The sequence below is a fragment of the Arabidopsis thaliana genome, chromosome 5 (assembly GCF_000001735.4).
Source record: "Arabidopsis thaliana chromosome 5, partial sequence".
Taxonomy (NCBI): Eukaryota; Viridiplantae; Streptophyta; class Magnoliopsida; order Brassicales; family Brassicaceae; genus Arabidopsis; species Arabidopsis thaliana.
The window spans coordinates 4709976-4728803 of NC_003076.8; the positions used below are offsets into that span (position 1 = coordinate 4709976).

Genomic DNA, 18828 nt, shown 5'->3' on the forward strand with positions numbered 1-18828 from the left:
TAAAGAGTAAAGAGTTAACAAATCTTGTAAAACAAGTTGATAAAGCCTTTTACAAAGCTTAAGTCTTAAGATGTGAATAGCTTAGCTTGTGGCTTAGGCCATTCACATCGGTAATGATATGAGTAGATTGGAATTTCTTTATACATAATTTTGTTTTTCTAAAGTAAAAACATATAGAGGAAATTATGGCCTACTTTCAGAAGGTTTTGGCTAAAAAAAAGAAACCAAACTTATATAGAGAGATAGAGATTTAGGACAACAAAAAGCACCATATAATATAAGTTTTCATTGTTCATATAGTCCTAAATCCTAATTAGTTATGCTTTTGTTTCTGCAATTCTGCTTGGATATGTTTGTATAACTTTCTTGTAATTTGGATGACCAACTATTGTATCTGATTTCATATCAATGAATGAATCAGATGTTAAAAAAAAAAAACTTGATTCAATCTGTATAGAGTGATTTTTAAGGGACTACAATAACATGGGCCCAAATAAATGTTTAAGATAAGCTAAGAGAAGATTAAGCCCAATAAGGAATTGAGAGGGCCCTCGATATTATATTAAAAGAAAAGAAATGTAGCTGGAAACGAACCGGCACGGATTTCACTCCTTACTTTTCTCCACTCCAGTCTCTCTCTTTTCTGCGTTTCCTCTTCTCTCTGTGGCGTAGAGTTATAGAGAGGAATTTAGGTCTTCTTCTTTGGTTTTTCCTTTGCTCTTCATTCTCATACTCTCTCGACAGTGAAATCAGGTTCTTGTTTTTTTTCGTAGACCTACATTTTTCGAATTTCGTTTTTTTCTTCGTGCCGAAATGTCGATATCTCTCTTTGTCTTTGCCGTACCATTTTCTGTAGTTGGGGATTTTAGCTGCATTTTTTATTTTCCTTAGGTTCTGGGTTATATTTCTCTGTTTGTTAGTGTCTTCTCTTGTTGTCTGAAGAGTAACGAGGTCGAATCTGTTCTTCTGCATGTTAGGGTTTTTGTTGGCGTTGTGTCTCAACCTGTGGTGTAATGAGATAATCAGAGACCCTTTTGTGAAAAAGTTTCGCTTTTGTCTTCTTTCCGTCTATATGTTTGGTGTGTGTTTCTCGACTTAAAAAATCCATGCTTTCTGGTAAAGTGATGGTCTTTGTCATTGGGTTGCTTTGCTTCTGTTGATAGTTTCTTCTGGTGTTGTTTTGTTTTTGTTTTCTGATAGTGATGTGAATTGCAAAGTTCTGTTTTTTTTCCCTGTTGATCGTTTAAATTTTAGCTATTATTGGTTTCGACATGTTGTTCTTCCAGGAATTTGGTATGGCTGCTACTGCTTCTGCAATTCGTTACGCTCCTGAGGATCCGAATCTCCCTAAGCCATGGAAAGGTCTTGTGGATAGTAGAACTGGGTACCTCTACTTTTGGAATCCAGAAACCAATGTTACTCAGTACGAGAGACCGGCTTCTTCCGCTCCTCCCAAGCTTGCTGCTATTCCCGTAAGCTCTTCGGTTCAGACTAATCAGCAATCTTCTTCTGGATTTAACTCTGGCAAGGAAGATGATAAGTATGGTAGGGGCAGTGATGGGCCTAAGTCTGACTCTGGATCAAGGTTTAATGAGGTACTAACTTATGGCTGTTAATGGCTGATTTCTATCCTTTGTGCTCTCCAAACGTCATAATTTTTCATTTCAATTTGTTTGCCACACTGGATTTATCCCTCTTGGTCATACTGCATCTTCAATTTCGATTTCATTTGGAACAGGCTGGAAGAACTGGACCTATATCTTCTAATGATGCTGCTAGTGGACTAGGGAATGCTTCATCTGGTGGCTCATCTGCCAGAGGGCCTCCTTCTTCAGCCGCAGGAAATGAATTGTCCCCAGAGGCCTATTGCCGCAAACATGAAATTACTGTCAGTGTAAGTATCTATGAGACATAAATCTCTCTCTGGGTTGCATTTCTTCATTTCTCCTCCGTGGTAGCACACAGAATTAGTTGCATCCATCTTCTTTTCATGTACTCTGAAAGTTTCATTTGCGGCTCTACCTATGTGGTGACAGGCTAATAATGTTAACGTATTATTTAAGTTTGATTTCCTTTGAGTACTAACCATTAACTATACAAGTTTATTTATCCTACTGAACTCTGAAATTCATTTTTCAATTTCGTAGGGAGGCCAAGTACCACCACCTCTAATGTCTTTTGAAGCCACTGGTCTTCCCAATGAGCTTCTGCGGGAGGTATGAAATCATCAGGCTCCTATACCATCACTCTTTTTTTTTGTTGGGGGAGTAAACATGTCTTTTTTCACATTGCTCTGATATTTAGCTAGACTATTTTAATTTATTTTTTATCTGTTGGATTCAGTGATTTATGAGGGAGCTATTTTGTCTAATGTCACATAATTATTATGTCTGCAAGCTTTAGCTGTTATTGTTGGGAGGTAGTGAGACTTTATATATTATATATATTTGTATAGTCCTCTGCTAGTGAGCTGGACTATTTTGAGTATTTTTTTTTTGTTGAATTTAGTGATTTATGGAGATTTATCATATATGCCAGCCATACTTGTCTTTTGAGTGTTTTATTAATTGAGATTTTGCAAATACTGGAGGGTTTGCGTTTAGTAGTGTCCCAATTTTATGCCATATGCGCTCTCTTTTGTCCCAGGTGCGATATTTGCTCTTGGAGGAGCTAATGTCGTACGCTGTGCCACTTCTTTGGGGTTCTTGCAAATTATTTGGAGTGCCCTTTTTGGTGGACCAAATTTTTTGGTAAGGGATTGCAAATTCACCCAAAGCTTGTGGCAGAGCCTGTTGATGTTTTATTTTCCCATTTGGTCCAGACAGAAGTAGAGGTGTCCTCCTGCTGCAGGTTTCAACAGCTATCTTGTGTTGCCTGCAAACGGGAGGATGGTGCTTCTTCTGGCTCCATAAGCACAGTAGATTTTTGGTGTTTCTCTGCTGAAAAGGATATCCTGGTTTGTTGTTTTGCCAGGTATACAGTGCAGGATTCTCAGCTCCATCTCCAATTCAAGCTCAGTCATGGCCAATTGCGATGCAAAACAGAGACATAGTAGCCATTGCTAAAACAGGCTCGGGAAAAACTTTGGGTTACTTGATTCCTGGTTTCATGCATCTCCAACGGATCCACAATGATTCACGAATGGGCCCAACGATCTTGGTCTTGTCCCCTACTAGGGAGTTGGCCACACAAATCCAAGTTGAAGCTCTGAAATTTGGCAAGTCATCTAAAATTTCGTGTGCGGTAAGTGAAAATACTTGAATACATAAGTACTGAACATGCTACTTGAGAAGTGTCTTATTGAGTGTTTTTGTCAATGTATATTTGTAGTGTTTGTATGGTGGAGCACCCAAGGGTCCTCAGCTGAAGGAAATAGAAAGAGGTGTAGATATTGTTGTTGCAACTCCCGGGCGACTGAATGATATCCTTGAAATGAAGAGAATCAGTCTGCATCAAGTATCTTACCTTGTGCTGGACGAGGCAGATAGAATGCTGGACATGGGGTTCGAACCTCAGATCAGAAAAATTGTGAATGAGGTTCCCACTAAGCGTCAAACCCTCATGTACACTGCAACATGGCCAAAGGAGGTGAGGAAAATCGCAGCTGATCTTCTTGTTAACCCTGCCCAGGTCAATATTGGTAATGTTGATGAGCTTGTGGCGAACAAGTCCATTACTCAGGTCTGGGTTTGATTTCGTTTTGTTACTCATTTTAGTTTGATTATCTTGACATAATAACAGGAATGGATCTGATAGCTTCTTTAATTATTTATATGATACAGACTATTGAAGTCTTAGCACCGATGGAGAAACATAGTAGGTTAGAGCAGATATTGCGCTCTCAGGAACCGGGTTCCAAGATTATAATTTTCTGTTCAACCAAAAGGATGTGTGATCAACTGGCAAGGAACCTGACCCGTACGTTTGGAGCTGCTGCTATACATGGAGACAAGTCGCAGGCTGAGAGAGACGACGTACTGAATCAATTTAGAAGTGGTAGGACTCCTGTTCTTGTTGCAACTGATGTAGCTGCTCGTGGACTTGACGTTAAGGACATAAGGTATGAATATGATTCCAGTTTCAAATTCAACCATCAGAATTATAGAAGCATATGATCCGAATGTAGAAATTTGATTCACAGGGTGGTGGTCAACTATGATTTTCCAAATGGAGTAGAGGATTATGTCCATAGAATTGGAAGAACTGGAAGAGCTGGAGCAACCGGTCTAGCTTACACCTTCTTTGGAGACCAAGATGCAAAACATGCTTCAGATCTGATCAAGATCTTGGAAGGAGCAAACCAGAAAGTTCCTCCACAGGTCCGCGAAATGGCTACACGTGGTGGTGGTGGAATGAACAAATTTCGTCGCTGGGGTACACCTTCCAGTGGTGGTGGTGGCGGCCGTGGTGGCTATGGTGATTCTGGTTATGGTGGTCGTGGTGAGTCTGGCTATGGTAGTCGTGGTGATTCTGGTTATGGTGGTCGTGGTGATTCTGGTGGTAGAGGAAGCTGGGCTCCTTCACGTGACAGGTAAATTAAAGATAAACGACTCAGCTAGATCTCTTGATTCTTTTTCTCATTATTAACTTTAAATCGGTTTTTGGTGGTTGAAGCAGTGGCAGCTCAGGATGGGGAAGAGAGAGAAGCCGTAGTCCTGAGAGATTCAGAGGAGGTCCACCGTCCACTTCATCTCCGCCTCGCAGCTTTCATGAGGCGATGATGATGAAAAATAGATAAGTCATTGGAATCTAAACCAGATTGGGGCAATATACATATAGAAGAGCCTCTTTCTCTTGGGGTAAATTATTCATTTTGTGGTGTGTGGACCGAAGCTGCTAGTACTTTTTAAAATCATACACACCTGAAGGATACTCTAATGTTTTGGTCTACGAGAAACCTTTTTCTGTTTATATTATGGAAAATAAAGACTCGTTTATGGGTTCTTTCTGTGTTGGTGTTTAAGTAGTGGATGTTTCTCAGCTGATAAATGTTTTAGACCTCTAAATAGGAATGACTTTTTGATATTTTGAAGTAAACAAGTTTGTTTCGTTATTAAGAACTGCAATATCAGTATATCAAAAAAAAAGTACTGCAGTTTCAGCTTACAAGTCACTGACTACTCTTAATTGACTCCTTAACCAAAGTGTCTATACAAATACCCCAAACATATTTCTCCATTAACCCTTCGCATGAAGGAAGGATCAAAGATTATATGATGACACATTTGTCTGGTTGAATACATTACTGAACATCAGTGTTAAGGCAGGGAAGAGAAAAGTGCAAATGCAGTTGCAGATATATTGTCGCAAAAAGCAAAAGAGAGTTAGGTTGACTTATATTATTCAAAAATGTACCTTCATGGCCATATTACATAACAGATATAGAAAAATAAAGTTCAACTAGATTTCATGGAGTCATATCTACTTCAATCTACTTCAGGTAATGTGAATGATCAAGATCCTCTCATCCTCGCACGTACCACCTCTAGAATACGGCAATACTCAAAGAACAACGAAGATTGATCACCTTCAAGACCAACTCGGCTTACCCTATTACCGCCTGCCAGATTGTTACAAGGACTTCCTCCAATTACAAGATCAAATCCACCATATTTCTCCATCAACCCTTCGATTGTGTCATTAGTCAAGTGTTGGATGTCTGAAAACTCGATCAATTCTCCAGTCTGGTTAGTTTGCTCCCAAAAGTCCTTCAAAATATTTCTGTTGACTTTTGAAATCTCAACAGACACAACAAGCTTCATTTTGATTTGGAGACGATGAAGTGCCACTTCCCCACCACCAATACCCGTGAAAAGAGAGAGAACATTGATTCCATGTGGGAAAATGGGCTTCAGGACAGACAGATGATACGCCACAGTATCAACCTAAAACAAGTTCAACCAACCATTAAACCAAGGTATTCAAGCCACCCACCAATGAATCAAATACGCAAAAGACTTTAACTACAAAGAGTATTATTACGCATATGATATGTAAAATTACCTGAAACGAATTTCCTAAGGACTTGAAGCGCTCAGTTCTACTCATGCCTCCACCACGAGTATGATTTTTTGGAAATCCCAGAATACTCTCCATCTCATCTGGCTCGAGTGGGGCAGCTTTGTTTTTACCCACCCAAACCAAATTCCATTTTTTGCACTGGTCAATCACATATCTTTGTACATGCTTAGGCGGTTCTGGTTCTTCATTGTAAGGCTCAAGGGCTACACGAATCCTGTTAGTCAACTGAGCACTACCTGTACAAGTCAAAATGCAATTAAGCTTGGTCCTTTTATCCCATTCTGGCCACCATCTCTTACTCAAAGGAAATGCATCATGGATGGTGTATTTTGGTGGAGGCTGAATCTGAAATCTGTTGTTGATGGGGAGATTGTGGATGTAGCCTCTCTTCCTCGCTGCAACACAGAAATATTTTGAGTCCACAAACTCAGGTGGGATCTCGAACAAGTGCCTGGAAATAGTCTCCCAAACGCCTTTAGGTGTGAGGGCGACATTCTCATAGTAGAAAAAAGGTGGCCCTCGGGCTAACTCTGGAAGCGATCTATGTGTAATGAGTCCGGGCTCGTTTGGAACCCCAAATCCTATCATTGGATTTGGTAGACGAATCGGCTCGTCATCAACAGATGATCTTGGCTCTCCTTTTGACTCAAACCGCCTTTTCTTAATATTATGTCTAGGCTGCATACACCAAATTTCCCAAAATAATCAGTTCCCAAAGGAATTAACTTACAAAAGATAGATTATAAAAAAGGTTTTAACAGTACCTTTTGTTCTTCATGTTCAGTGTAAAACTCACTAAATTCCCTAGCCATTTGAGCAGCACAAAGGAAGTCTGTGAGCTCTGCAATATCCACATTTTCTCCTGAAATTACAATCATATGAGTCTGGATAAGGCAGCAACATACTTAGAGTAAGTAAGAGATATATATTAACATCTGACAACTGTATCATTTAGTGAAATACAATCACAATGCTCAGCAAACACATTTCAAGCCTAAATCACAGAACCAGAGGCTAAAGCCACAATTTGACTATCACATTACACTAAAACTAAGCAATTTGGCTTATGCCACTTCCTCTAGAAGAAACCTGAATAAAAAGGAACTAGTGAACATACAATTTTATCAAGTACTGACAACTTTTATCATTTTGTGAAATACGATCACATTCTCTACAAACATATCTAAGGCGTACATCACAGAACCAGAAGCTAAGACAGAACTAATGACAACTTTCGATTAGTGAAATACAATCAAAATGCTCAGCAAACACATCTAAGGCCTACACCACTAAATCAGAGGCTAAACCAAGCAATTTATACGACGTTGTCTAGAAGAAACCTGAACAAAACGGAACTAAAATTTAATGACAATGGCAATCGTTTAAAATAAAGTTACCACATCTCTCGACAGCTAAAGAAGCTTCAAGCTCTGAGAAACCCATCTTCACCAAAGACCGTATTTTGCTGCCATTTTCATTTGAGTTTGGATCTTTCTGTCATGATTTAAAATAGATTAAGAACGCATAAAATTAGATACATATACAAAATAGCAGTGAGATACATTTACAATTCAAACCTGGGATGCTTAAATATGTTATCACCAACATGAAAGAGTTATACCTCATCATCTGAGTTTAACATATCGGTGTAATTGGTATCATCATCACTTGATGACCAGTCAATGCCATCTTCTTCCTCTACTGCTGCTGGCAGTTTCTTAGCCTCCTACAAACCATCAACGAACTTTAAGTACTATTTTTTTAATGTCAAGAGACAGTATATTTTCGTAACATCGCTTACTGGACAAGAGAGCAATGCATTTGCAATTGCTTCCATATTGTCTTCTCCTGCGATTTATAAAGCAAATATCAGCAAAGTGATAAAGTGTTACTTCTTACTTAAGGAGGAGAGAAATCTGTAAGTACCATGTTCTTGAATGGCTTTGACAACTTTTTCTTCATCAAATCCCATAGCAAGGAAATGATCAATAGCCTTGGACTTGGAAGAACCAGCTTCACAGTCGCTCTTCACAAATAAACAAAGGAGAGGATATGAATACTGTGATGACAGAAGCACATGTAAATGACAAGCAACCCAAGAGATCAAAGTATTAGAAACTCACTGAGTATTTGGAGATAGTATCAATTATAACCGAAGTTTCTACATTTGGTCCTGTATAATTATTGGTATCAAGTTACGGATCATATATATCCAGAAAGGAATACAAACAAGAGAAAAAAGCCTCACCAGTTTCCTTGATCGCTCTAGAAATCATCTCAACAGGAAATCCCATGTCAAACAATGTAGCAAAAACCTCGTCTGAGAAGCCCATCTGAACTAAATCAGTTGTCTCAGTAGGAGAGCTCAAAGAACTAGTTGTCTGAAACAAAACAAAAATTCACATAAGCAATGATTCTGCTTAGGCATAAACTTATGACTGTTGGATTGGATCACTTACCACGGCTACACCAGCTAGATTTTCGACCCTACACTGCATTGCATGTATTGGAGATGACCGTGGAGAAGATTGAAAGTTATCAATCTCCAAAAAATCATCATCATCGTTATTCCAAATCACCATGAGTAATACCCAGAGAATTTTTAGTTTGAGCTACAGATTAAGCAGAAGCGCTCCCGCCGCCGGCAAAGATACTGTCGCCGTTGGTGAGAGAGCTTGTATCGTCGTCAGTTTACTGGAGGAGGAAACCGTGAAACAAAAAGTCGGATGATTCTAAAAAAGAAAAAAACAAATTCAGAGTATTGCAATTTAGTCCCTATTCTTTGTACTACTTCAATAATTAAACTACAATGTTTTTAATTAACTAAATCAATAAACATGAATAAATGACACGTTACGTGACACTTGTGGTGCTTAGAGGCAATTTGCGAAACTAATTTTTATAGTCAATGATAATTCATGTTTAGAGGATATTACCAATTACCGTATTTCGTTTGAGGAAGTGAAATTGGTTAAACTTAAACAAGAAACTCTCGTAAATGACACTTTTACACAGAACATAGGCTTTTTTAAAAATAAGTTTGGCTAAGCTTTGAAGCATGAGCTTTGGATGCATGCAATGACACGTGACGAGCGAGAAGTTTATTTTATAATTTAGTATCCAACATAACTGTAGCGACCGGCGAGTCAAAGACCGTCACATACATTACACTAATCATTGTATGTAATAAAGTACAAAGGTTGTGATAAGACAATAAACAACAAAGATACATGAAAGATGAAAGCTAATGATAATCCTGAGAAGCTATCTCCATTACTTAGAAACGATAAGCATATTATATGCATGTGTACATACACACACACACACATATATATAGAGAGAGAGGAAGAGATTTAGAGAGCGAGGAAGGAACATTGTTTTCGGGCGTGGTCAGGTATAAGCTTGGACAACAACTCTAAACTTGCTCCTTTTAGCTCTACATATTTAACAAGAAGCACACACTTTTAGTCTTTGTTAAAACGGAGCATTGGGAAACAAACAAAAGCATATTTGGAGGAGACAGACCTTGAGGTTTAAAGTTGAAGAGAGGAGGCAAGGCACGACCATTAGGAAGACGTGTATTGGGATCACGTAGCTCATCGAAGAACGGGTGAACTATCGCCTCCATCTACAATAACAAGTAAGTTTGAATCAACCAACCAGATATATCAAACATAATGTTATTATGGTAATCACTTCATTGACTTACAGCGGTTGATCTGAGGTTTGGAGAATACTGGAGAAGTCTTGAGACAAGGTCTACAGCTTCTGGAGGTGTACGCTTATGGAATATCTTAAGAACCAACAACAGATTTTTCAATCGTAAGAATATATGGAGATCAATGTTAAGGAAAAACTGATGATGTGTTTGCTTACTTTGTGCCAAGGATGAGCCTTTATTTGCGGGAATTTGAATTCTGTGTAGTTTGGATTCATGCATTTGATTTCCTCCCGTGTTGGTGTTCCAAGAACCTGTAACACACACAGTAAACAAAATGATGGCAATCAATAGCAGGAAATGGAGCCTCTTCATTCCATATAATCAATGATCCACTCTATGTTCAATATAGCAATGGCTAGGATTATGTGTGTTTGTTTAACCAAATTGAAGTACCTTTATTATCTCAACTAGCTGGTCAACTCCACTCTCACCTGGAAATAGAGGCTAACCAAAAGTTGGACAAGCCAAAGATTGGTAATATATAACTTTAGACATCATTCGGTAAATCAAATCATTTGTAAAAGATAAATGGAGGAAAGTTTGGACAGTCATATTACCTGTCCCAGAAGCAATTCAGCAAGAACACAGCCTGCAGACCATATGTCAATTGTTGTTGTATATTCTGTAGCTCCAAATATAAGTTCAGGTGCTCGATAGTAACGGGAGCAGATGTATGAGATGTTTGGCTCGCCTTTAACCTGTTACAGAGGGGCAAAGCTAAAATAGTTAGGACTAGTTAACATTGCATAGCACCATAAAAAGTGCAAACTTTTCAATATGAAAACAAATCAACATGTCTCTTTACAAATGCTATACCAGAACTTTTGCGCTACCAAAATCGCATAGTTTGACCTGATGCGTATGAGGATTAACCTACGAGAAGCACAAGATTGATCAAGCAGAAGCATGTAGACCAATAAAATGTTATGAATAAAATCAACTAAGGATACGAACCAGAAGATTCTGTGGTTTTATGTCTCTGTGGCAGACTCCTACTCCACCATGAATATAAGCCAAAGCTCTGCAAATCTGCACCCACAACAGAAGGAAGAAATCATGGAAACAATGTTGATTAACTCATTGTATTTCAAAAGATGAGAACAGATGTTCTGGTGGGCTGAATAATAACTACCTGATAAGTATAGAGTTTAACATATATAATGGGCATCCTCTGGTTTGCCCGACTATAGTGCTTTGAGACGCGATAGACAGTCTCAGGAACGTATTCAAGGACCAGATTGAGATAGAGCTCATCTTTTTCAGTCGTTGAGAAAAAACAATGCTTGAGGGATACAACATTAGGGTGATCAAGAAGACGCATTGTCTGCAGCTCCCGATTCTTGTATCTCTTGTCTTGCAAAACTTTCTTGATTGCAACAGTTTCCCCCGTTTCTAAACACTTGGCCTGCATATATACAAGTAACAAAATTATCTACATTGAGTCAATGCACCGGCTACTTAGTAAAATCAATTATTCAGGGTAGTTAATCGAAACATCACCTGAAAAACGATTCCAAAAGAACCTTGTCCAACGATGCGCTCTGCCATATAACTTATGGTCTGAAAGGACAAAAAGAAAGAGCTATAAGAGACTTTATCACACGTTACACATCACAGAAACCACAAGTTGTGCGAGATATGGTGTGCCACTCATGTATGCGAATGATCTTTCTATCAACTTCCTATTAACATAGAAATAATGGAAATTCCTCAAAAACAAAAATGTTAAACAAGCTAACCTGTTTAGGCTGACCATTTTTACCACCAATAGTTGTAACAATAATGTGACCTGTTTCAGTTCCATTCCCATCAACCACAGCTGCTTCCATTTCCTACAAGAAACCACCAAACAGCAAGAAGAAAAAACACATTATTAACAACATAAAGTCCAAATTAAATAAGAGACTAAATCTCAATATTGAATCTGAGTTCTTCAACCTTATCATCTTTTATCTTCATCTCATTAATCCCTTCAGGTAATTTTTCAGCGCATATAGAAGCATTGCTTTGTTTTGTAGCCATAGAAGAAGCTGGTAATGTTCCCACAGAAGCCATATGTATTCAAGATCTTTAATTCAATTTGTCAATCTGTTAAGTCCAAACACACAAACAAAACATAGGTTTTTGTTAAATCACTTTCACACAACCAAATTGGAACAAAAATTACTTTAGCACAGAGACAGTGAATAAGATCTAATAAGTAAGAGCTCCCAAAAGCCTAGCTCTACATTTAACAATAGATTTATCCAAAGTTAACCACAACCTCAAACCTCCCTAATCTGTAAAACTAGATGTTTTGTTCCATAATCTCTCAGCGTCAAGCTAAACAAGTTAAACAAACACAAAAAGTAAATCGCCGACTACGTCGTGGCGCCGTCATACCTGAAAAGTCACCGCCGCAATTTCACTCCACCATCTTGTCTACGCAGCAACTAGAGAAGCCCTAGAATAAAACACTTCCTTGCCGAAAATGGCAAATCTCTCTCTTCTTCGTGATGTGTTTTGTCTCGGTGTTTGGTTTTTTCTTCTGATGGCAGAGAGAGAGAGAGAGCGGACCCCAATAGGTAGTTTCAAAGTTTCAGTTGATAGTTAGTTTTGACGTCCGCGCTCTCAAGGAAGAAGAGTATCCGCACACGTGGCGTGTTTTGGTTGGAATTACTAAGACTCACGTCATTTGTGTTGACTGCTTTTAATGGTTTTGAATATCTTTCCTGCGGTTAAGTGTATTGTAAGCTTCTCTAATTGACGGTTAGATTTAGGTCATGAAAAGCCAGAAACTAATCGGACGGCTACTAGTTAGAGGAGTATGAAACGTTAAGCGAAGCGTGGCGTACACAGATTCTCGTTCTTCACTTTTTCGGTATTTGTTAAATTGTGTAATGTTGTTTTGTCAGAAAAGGAAATCTCAATTACGAAATCGCCAAGTCATCACATAAAGCGACAAGATTTAGTTCGCTATTCGATGTCGTGTCTGATTCGACCGTTGGTGTGGTCTTACACGAGGATGGGCCTTAAATGAATATGGGCTTGCTATATACTTTCTCTTAAATGATAAGGCCTGTAACTAGCACTTTTTGAATTTAAATTTTTTTGTCCGAGTAATAAATAATTGCCAATTGGGATTTTAGATAGGAATCACCAATTGTAAATAAATGGTTACGACAAAAGAGTGAATTTCGTACACGATTGACGTTATTCACATAATTGCGTGCAATACAAGTATACAACACGATGCATGTAAAACATTAATATAGAAGTTGACCAAAAACAAATAGTCACTATTAAAATGATTCAATCATACACGCCTATTACAATGCTCTAGATTATAGACGAACGTAGTAAACGTTACATCAAATCACGGGTTAAGAATACACAATGATGAAATTTTCAAATTTTACGTCTTATGCGAGTTGTTGGACTTGGACATACACGAATTCTACGGAGTACTAGAAATATTGTTCATGTGACTTGCGAGTTATGACCACTTCACCGATTTGCCATCCAACATTTTTCCCCCCTGTATAATATATAAAATGATTAAACCATCAAAATATTGCAAAATTAGTCTCACGTTGCAACGTTAACTATCTCATTTAAACCAAAAAAAAGTACCATTACCTATCTTGTACTTATTATATTCAAGATATTGTGAGAAAGAGGACAAGAAATCAGTTACTTGAAAACAAAATCTATATATCAAACTTTCAACTGCCAAAAGCAATAGAAAAATTAATAAAATAGTAACAAGATTAGAAGAACTTCTACAATGAGTGATTATGTTATTCCAATTTTGGTAAGCAATAGGCTTCTCAAGATCATGAAATCAAATAGAATAATTCAACAAAGTTTGTCAACACGCATGGGCTGCATACACCCATACACGTAGCAACGTGCAAATCTTATTATAGCAGCCTATATATCCTTTTACCTGGGGACTCATGCACGTGTATTCAGATCACGAGTTTAATTTCATACACTGGACCTTACTAATATGCTTATAATTAACCAGAAATCCTCAGATGTTGGTTTAAGCTCTCTATAACAATAAACAGAAAACAATATCGAGCATCTTATTGTCTTGCAATTAATGGATCTTTGCAAATATGAGTTGACAACAAAGGATTACTTGATTTTAAAAGATTCAGTGACACCATCGATTTAACATAAATTACGTTGCTTGATTTCAGGAACTAAACATAAATAAGATTATCTGATGATGAGGTTTACGTGACATCTGTATGGCAACTTTTCTTGACTCTTTCGCCATTTCTATTGATGCCTGATACATGGATTTTGGTTTTCATTGAACCGAATAGCTTACCAAGACCGGCTAAGTATCTGACCGGACCTATGCTCTGTTCTAAACGAAAGTAATCAGTTATTTCTAGCGCCTAAAAAACTGTACACAAACCTTCAAAATCAGTAATACATAGCCATTGCATGAAAATTAGAACTAATGCTAGAGAACACACTAAGATATTAGTAGCGACCAAAACAATTTCTAAGTAACACGCCTATTCAACAACAAATCAAAGCCAAATCGTAAGTAAAGATGTTGATGTCAATTTAATAAAATATAGCAAATGAGTAGAAACATGCTTGATTTGAAAAGGAAGAGAGTTCCAAGGCTTTTTGTCCTCATCTAACTGTTTAACTGTATCATAGATTCATTCTCATATGCGTAACAGTGTTTTTTCTCCACTTATAAATATGACCCTCGCTTTACCATTTTATATCATCTCATAATTAAACAAATTCTACCCTAGAAACAAATCGTTTACAATATTAAAGATGTGTAGACTAACATTGAAATGTCTTTCCCTGAACTTTCTCCTCTTAATCTCCTTATTCTCTTCGAGATTCGGGACTTGTGACGCTAGGTACAGTGTATACTGGAAAGGAAACCGAAGGTCTATCGCCGAAGGGGGAAGTTCCGGAACAATCAATGTGCTTGACCATGGCGCAAAAGGTGACGGGACAAGTGATGACACAAAGGTAAGTGAGCATTTCTATTGTTTAGCTGCGTTTCTATCCGTCTCATCGATATATAATGGAACCGTTTGTATCGCAGGCTTTTGAAGATGCTTGGCAGGTAGCTTGTAAGGTGGCAGCGTCAACATTATTAGTTCCATCTGGTTCTACGTTCCTTGTTGGACCTGTTTCCTTCCTGGGAAAAGAATGTAAAGAGAAAATCGTCTTTCAGGTAATTTACTCAAGAACAAAAAAATGTTAATCAAGCATTTCTAGTTATATAATCGTGACTGATGTATTTGGATACTGTGTAGTTAGAAGGAAAGATCATAGCTCCAACGAGTGCTAGTGCATGGGGATCAGGTCTCTTGCAATGGATAGAATTCAAAGCACTTCAAGGAATCACTATAAAAGGAAAAGGGATCATCGATGGACGAGGATCAGTATGGTGGAACGACATGGTAAACAGTTAATTCAATTTTCTTGGCTAAACAAAATTGTGAAAGCTTGCAATGACATCTGCTAACGTTCTTTTTCAACTGTGACAGATGGGTACAAAAATGCCAAGGACCAAACCAACAGTAAGTTTTACCTGAGTAAATTACATGGATATTGCCAAATTAAAACCAACATTTATTTTGGATTCACCATGGTTGGTATGTAGGCTTTGAGGTTCTACGGGAGTAACGGTGTTACGGTCAGTGGAATAACCATACAGAACAGCCCTCAAACCCACCTCAAGTTTGATAACTGCATAAGCATCCAAGTTTCTGATTTCACAACTTCATCCCCTGGAGATTCCCCAAACACAGATGGAATCCACCTGCAAAACTCTCAAGATGCCGTTATATATCGCAGCACGCTGGCTTGTGGTAACCACAGACTCTACTTATTGAAGCTATGATGAAACTTACCACGATGAAGAAATAACAATTCCTTTCATTCTACAGGAGATGACTGTATATCAATTCAAACGGGATGCTCGAATATCAACATACACGATGTAGACTGTGGCCCTGGCCATGGAATTAGCATTGGAGGACTGGGAAAGGACAATACAAAGGCGTGTGTTTCAAACATCACTGTCCGTGATGTCACGATGCATGAAACTACGAATGGTGTTCGAATAAAGTCCTGGCAGGTAAATTCTGTTATTTGCATAACAGAATAGAGGTAAAGACAGCTGAAAAAAAGCATGCGACAACAATTCAAAGATGCTGACAACTTTCTGTTATGTTTAATGATAGGGAGGATCAGGGTCTGTAAAACAAGTTATGTTTTCAAATATTCAAGTCAGCAACGTAGCCAATCCAATAATAATAGATCAATATTACTGCGATGGTGGCGGATGCCACAATGAAACTTCAGCAGTCGCTGTATCAAACATAAACTACATAAACATAAAAGGTACCTACACCAAAGAACCTGTACGCTTTGCCTGCAGTGATAGCTTGCCATGCACAGGAATCTCACTGTCGACCATCGAGCTTAAGCCAGCCACAGGAAAAGCAAGTTCACTTGATCCTTTCTGCTGGAAAGCACACGGTGAACTGAAGACAAAAACTCTTCCACCAATACAATGTTTGAAAACAGAAAAGTCACCGGAAGCTGCAAGTCGGTCTAATAATGATGCTTGCTGATATTAGAGTAAGAAATTATGTAGAAATGTTAAGATAGGCCACACATTATACGAATAAAGAAGGGTTTGATTCCCTTCCTTTGTCTTATACTAGTTTTTATAAATCATTTGCAAACACAATGTAATATATGGCATGCAATGTATTGCATTCTGTTATAGACAATTGGAAGTTATTGAGTTAGTCCCAACCCATAGCCTAAGGAAGGATTTCATCTGTGAAGCAACAATCTAACAATTATGACTATTTGGACCAGTTATGATAGAACACATCACAAGTAATATACTTCTTCGAAGAAAAGTAATGTCATCTGAGGGATGCAAAGAAAGTATATAAAATGAGAGCTAAACAATATATCAAAAGTCTAATTACCAACACATGTAAACAACTAACGCATTTTACTTTGTAACAACGGATAAACCACGACATGGTTCAACTTAGTCGGCAAGAACATTCTTAACGCAGTTCCAAAGCTCAAGCTAACAGCACAAGACAGACAAACTGAAGAAATATATTACTCAGACCAAAATAAGATTCTGAAATATATGATCTGTGTCTCAACCGTACATCCTATTTGGGAGATTTGCATCACATAATGTGATGTGCTCCTCTAAATTTAAAAAGCAAACGTGTCTCTTGTCATTGTCTGCTTCCTATACCATAGTAAATTCCTGCAGTGGAAATTAAGTAGAATTTTTCAGGAAAAAAACCCAAGAGAACAAAGAATAAAACCTCAACTCAGAAAAAACAGTTGTACTCATATCCTACACGTAGATGAAAGGAATTTGAGCGAGAATGTCTCATCAACGTTTGCCAAAACCAACTCCTGCTTTCCTTTTTTGTCGTGCTTCTACTCTTTCAGGGCTTGGCAATCCAGTTTTTTCTTCGTACTTCTTTTCTAGGGCCTACAGTACAAAACTTGTCAGGAATATTATAGAATTACGATGATAACAAACATTTTAAGACAATAGACTACTGAATGAAAAGATGTTCACCAAAGTCACGAGTCACTACTAACATACAAATGGTAATTTTATCCACGAAATTTAACTAGTGGTTATTGTAGCTTTAGACTCTGCCCTGCTACAGTTTTACTCACCTCTAGCTCTTCACGAATGCTATCAAGAACTTGATCCGTCATTCTGTCAAAGAAGAGAACTCCCTGTAATTTGAAGAATGTTCCATCAGACCGAAATGAAAGCTTGAAAGTGATACTCACATACAGTAACACAAAATACCTCCATGAAAACAAGTAAAAGTGAACAAAAGTACTAAAGAAGATAAGGCCCGTGAGTAAATGATGACACTTTTCAATGTCGAAACATCAAAATATAAGTGACTGCAGCCATTCAACTGTACATAGATGTACTTTCTGTGTTGTCATTGCTATATTTAATCAAGCAAAGTTATCAAAATAAAAGTGGAGAACAAACCTCCAGATGGTCGTATTCGTGCTGAAAGATTCGTGCAGGTAAACGTGATAGACTGATTGAAAATCTTTCACCAGTAATATCCCTTGCATCAATCTTGACAGATTGTGGTCGCTGAAAGCAAAACCAACCACATAAGAACCGGTTTCCAAGAAACAATGAGCAATAATAAGGTTTAAGTAATTCAGTCAAGAAAGGGTGGACATACAACAACTTCAGCATAGATCCCCGGGAAGGAGAGGCATCCTTCATCAAACGGTACTAATTTATCGGAATATTTCTTGATTTTCGGATTTACAAGGACAATTTCTTTTCCTTCTCCAGGCTCTCCAGCTGGATTAAACACCATGAGTTGAACATTGAGACCTACTTGTGGTGCTGAGAGCCCAATGCCATCCGTTCTGTCCAATAGCCATATGTAATCACAGTATCACTCTGTTATTAAGTACTAAGTTACTTACATTATAAGGAGGACTTACTTGTACATAACATCAAACATAGCATCAACCAAGTTCTTTAAATTCTCGTCAAAAATATCAATCCTCTTGTTCTTAGCCCGTAGTATAGGATCCGGATACTCAACAATCTTCAAAGGCGTCTCAAATTGAACATCAGTAGCTTCAACATTATCACAAAATTACAATCATACATAAACAGTACATGCTCATAGAGTAATCAATAATAGATAAGCAAGTCTGTTACCTGAAGCTACTTTATCGTCTTTACGCGAGACGCGCTTTACTTCTGCGCGGACCGAAGATGTCAGAGGACTGGTCCGGTTCACAGTAGAGCAGAACGTGACCGTGGATTTGAGCCGACCATAACCGGCAGAGAGAGTAGTAGCTCGGCGAGATAAAACCGGTAGGAGTATGCGAGAGAGTGGTGGAGCTTGGAGGAAGCAGTTACAGACGGCCATGGCTAGAGAGGAAGAGTAATTTCAGACGAAGCGGAAAAACTGAATTTTGTGTGGAGAGTAAGTAAAAGATTGAGTAGACCATTTTGTAATTCTGCTTTTGTTTAAGGTGCAATTCCGAAATATTTATATTTT

The 18828-nt window shown here is 38.1% G+C and overlaps 5 protein-coding genes and 2 long non-coding RNA genes across 17 annotated transcripts; 3 read left to right on the forward strand and 4 right to left on the reverse strand.

The window, feature by feature from the left end:
- Positions 1-587: 587 nt before the first annotated feature.
- AT5G14610 (DEAD box RNA helicase family protein) lies at positions 588-5101 on the forward strand. Of its 7 annotated transcripts, NM_121465.4 has the most exons (11): positions 588-753; positions 1287-1595; positions 1739-1894; positions 2148-2216; positions 2607-2750; positions 2832-2891; positions 2974-3243; positions 3331-3681; positions 3783-4060; positions 4142-4531; positions 4618-5094. In NM_121465.4, exons 2-11 carry the CDS (start codon positions 1296-1298, stop codon positions 4736-4738), a joined length of 2139 nt encoding a protein of 712 aa, NP_196965.2. In that variant the 5' UTR covers positions 588-753; positions 1287-1295; the 3' UTR covers positions 4739-5094. The 7 variants fall into 7 exon arrangements, with proteins under 7 accessions (NP_196965.2, NP_001331250.1, NP_001331249.1 ...); NM_001343348.1 differs by lacking the exons at positions 2607-2750; positions 2832-2891 and having other exon boundaries at positions 4618-5101; NM_001203380.1 differs by lacking the exons at positions 2607-2750; positions 2832-2891 and having other exon boundaries at positions 589-753; positions 4615-5094.
- A 28-nt stretch (positions 5102-5129) lies between these two features.
- DRM2 (domains rearranged methyltransferase 2) lies at positions 5130-8729 on the reverse strand. The gene is made up of 10 exons (NM_121466.3): positions 8481-8729; positions 8270-8402; positions 8145-8194; positions 7948-8047; positions 7823-7869; positions 7643-7747; positions 7419-7515; positions 6786-6883; positions 6004-6699; positions 5130-5885 (listed from the first exon to the last, which is right to left on the reverse strand). Exons 1-10 carry the CDS (start codon positions 8601-8603, stop codon positions 5454-5456), a joined length of 1881 nt encoding a protein of 626 aa, NP_196966.2. The 5' UTR covers positions 8604-8729; the 3' UTR covers positions 5130-5453.
- Positions 8730-9018: 289 nt separating this feature from the next.
- Positions 9019-12396, reverse strand: SK13 (shaggy-like kinase 13). 2 transcript variants are annotated; one of them, NM_121468.4, is made up of 13 exons: positions 12125-12396; positions 11681-11830; positions 11482-11574; positions 11243-11302; positions 10875-11147; positions 10697-10771; positions 10559-10615; positions 10300-10440; positions 10136-10186; positions 9898-9993; positions 9731-9814; positions 9547-9649; positions 9019-9457 (listed from the first exon to the last, which is right to left on the reverse strand). In NM_121468.4, the coding sequence occupies exons 2-13, from the start codon at positions 11795-11797 to the stop codon at positions 9375-9377; spliced, it is 1233 nt and encodes a 410-aa protein (NP_196968.2). In that variant the 5' UTR covers positions 11798-11830; positions 12125-12396; the 3' UTR covers positions 9019-9374. The 2 variants fall into 2 exon arrangements, with proteins under 2 accessions (NP_196968.2, NP_001329975.1); NM_001343350.1 differs by lacking the exon at positions 12125-12396 and adding an exon at positions 12006-12073 and having other exon boundaries at positions 9102-9457.
- A 645-nt stretch (positions 12397-13041) lies between these two features.
- Positions 13042-13278, forward strand: AT5G02265. The gene has a single exon (NR_142586.1). It is a non-coding gene; the product is annotated as an other RNA (long non-coding RNA).
- Positions 13279-13656: 378 nt separating this feature from the next.
- Positions 13657-14008, reverse strand: AT5G02275. Its single transcript, NR_142587.1, has one exon. It is a non-coding gene; the product is annotated as an other RNA (long non-coding RNA).
- Positions 14009-14431: 423 nt separating this feature from the next.
- Positions 14432-16700, forward strand: AT5G14650 (Pectin lyase-like superfamily protein). 2 transcript variants are annotated; one of them, NM_121469.4, is made up of 7 exons: positions 14432-14737; positions 14814-14945; positions 15028-15174; positions 15262-15294; positions 15378-15585; positions 15664-15854; positions 15961-16700. In NM_121469.4, exons 1-7 carry the CDS (start codon positions 14534-14536, stop codon positions 16351-16353), a joined length of 1308 nt encoding a protein of 435 aa, NP_196969.1. In that variant the 5' UTR covers positions 14432-14533; the 3' UTR covers positions 16354-16700. The 2 variants fall into 2 exon arrangements, with proteins under 2 accessions (NP_196969.1, NP_001331452.1); NM_001343351.1 differs by having other exon boundaries at positions 14475-14737; positions 15664-16538.
- PDF1B (peptide deformylase 1B) lies at positions 16666-18771 on the reverse strand. Of its 3 annotated transcripts, none has more exons than NM_121470.3 (7): positions 18483-18771; positions 18260-18398; positions 17989-18181; positions 17784-17894; positions 17450-17512; positions 17119-17255; positions 16666-17021 (listed from the first exon to the last, which is right to left on the reverse strand). In NM_121470.3, exons 1-6 carry the CDS (start codon positions 18694-18696, stop codon positions 17154-17156), a joined length of 822 nt encoding a protein of 273 aa, NP_196970.1. In that variant the 5' UTR covers positions 18697-18771; the 3' UTR covers positions 16666-17021; positions 17119-17153. The 3 variants fall into 3 exon arrangements, with proteins under 3 accessions (NP_196970.1, NP_850821.1, NP_001332718.1); NM_180490.1 differs by having other exon boundaries at positions 16758-17021; positions 17121-17255; NM_001343352.1 differs by lacking the exon at positions 16666-17021 and having other exon boundaries at positions 17064-17255.
- Positions 18772-18828: the final 57 nt, after the last annotated feature.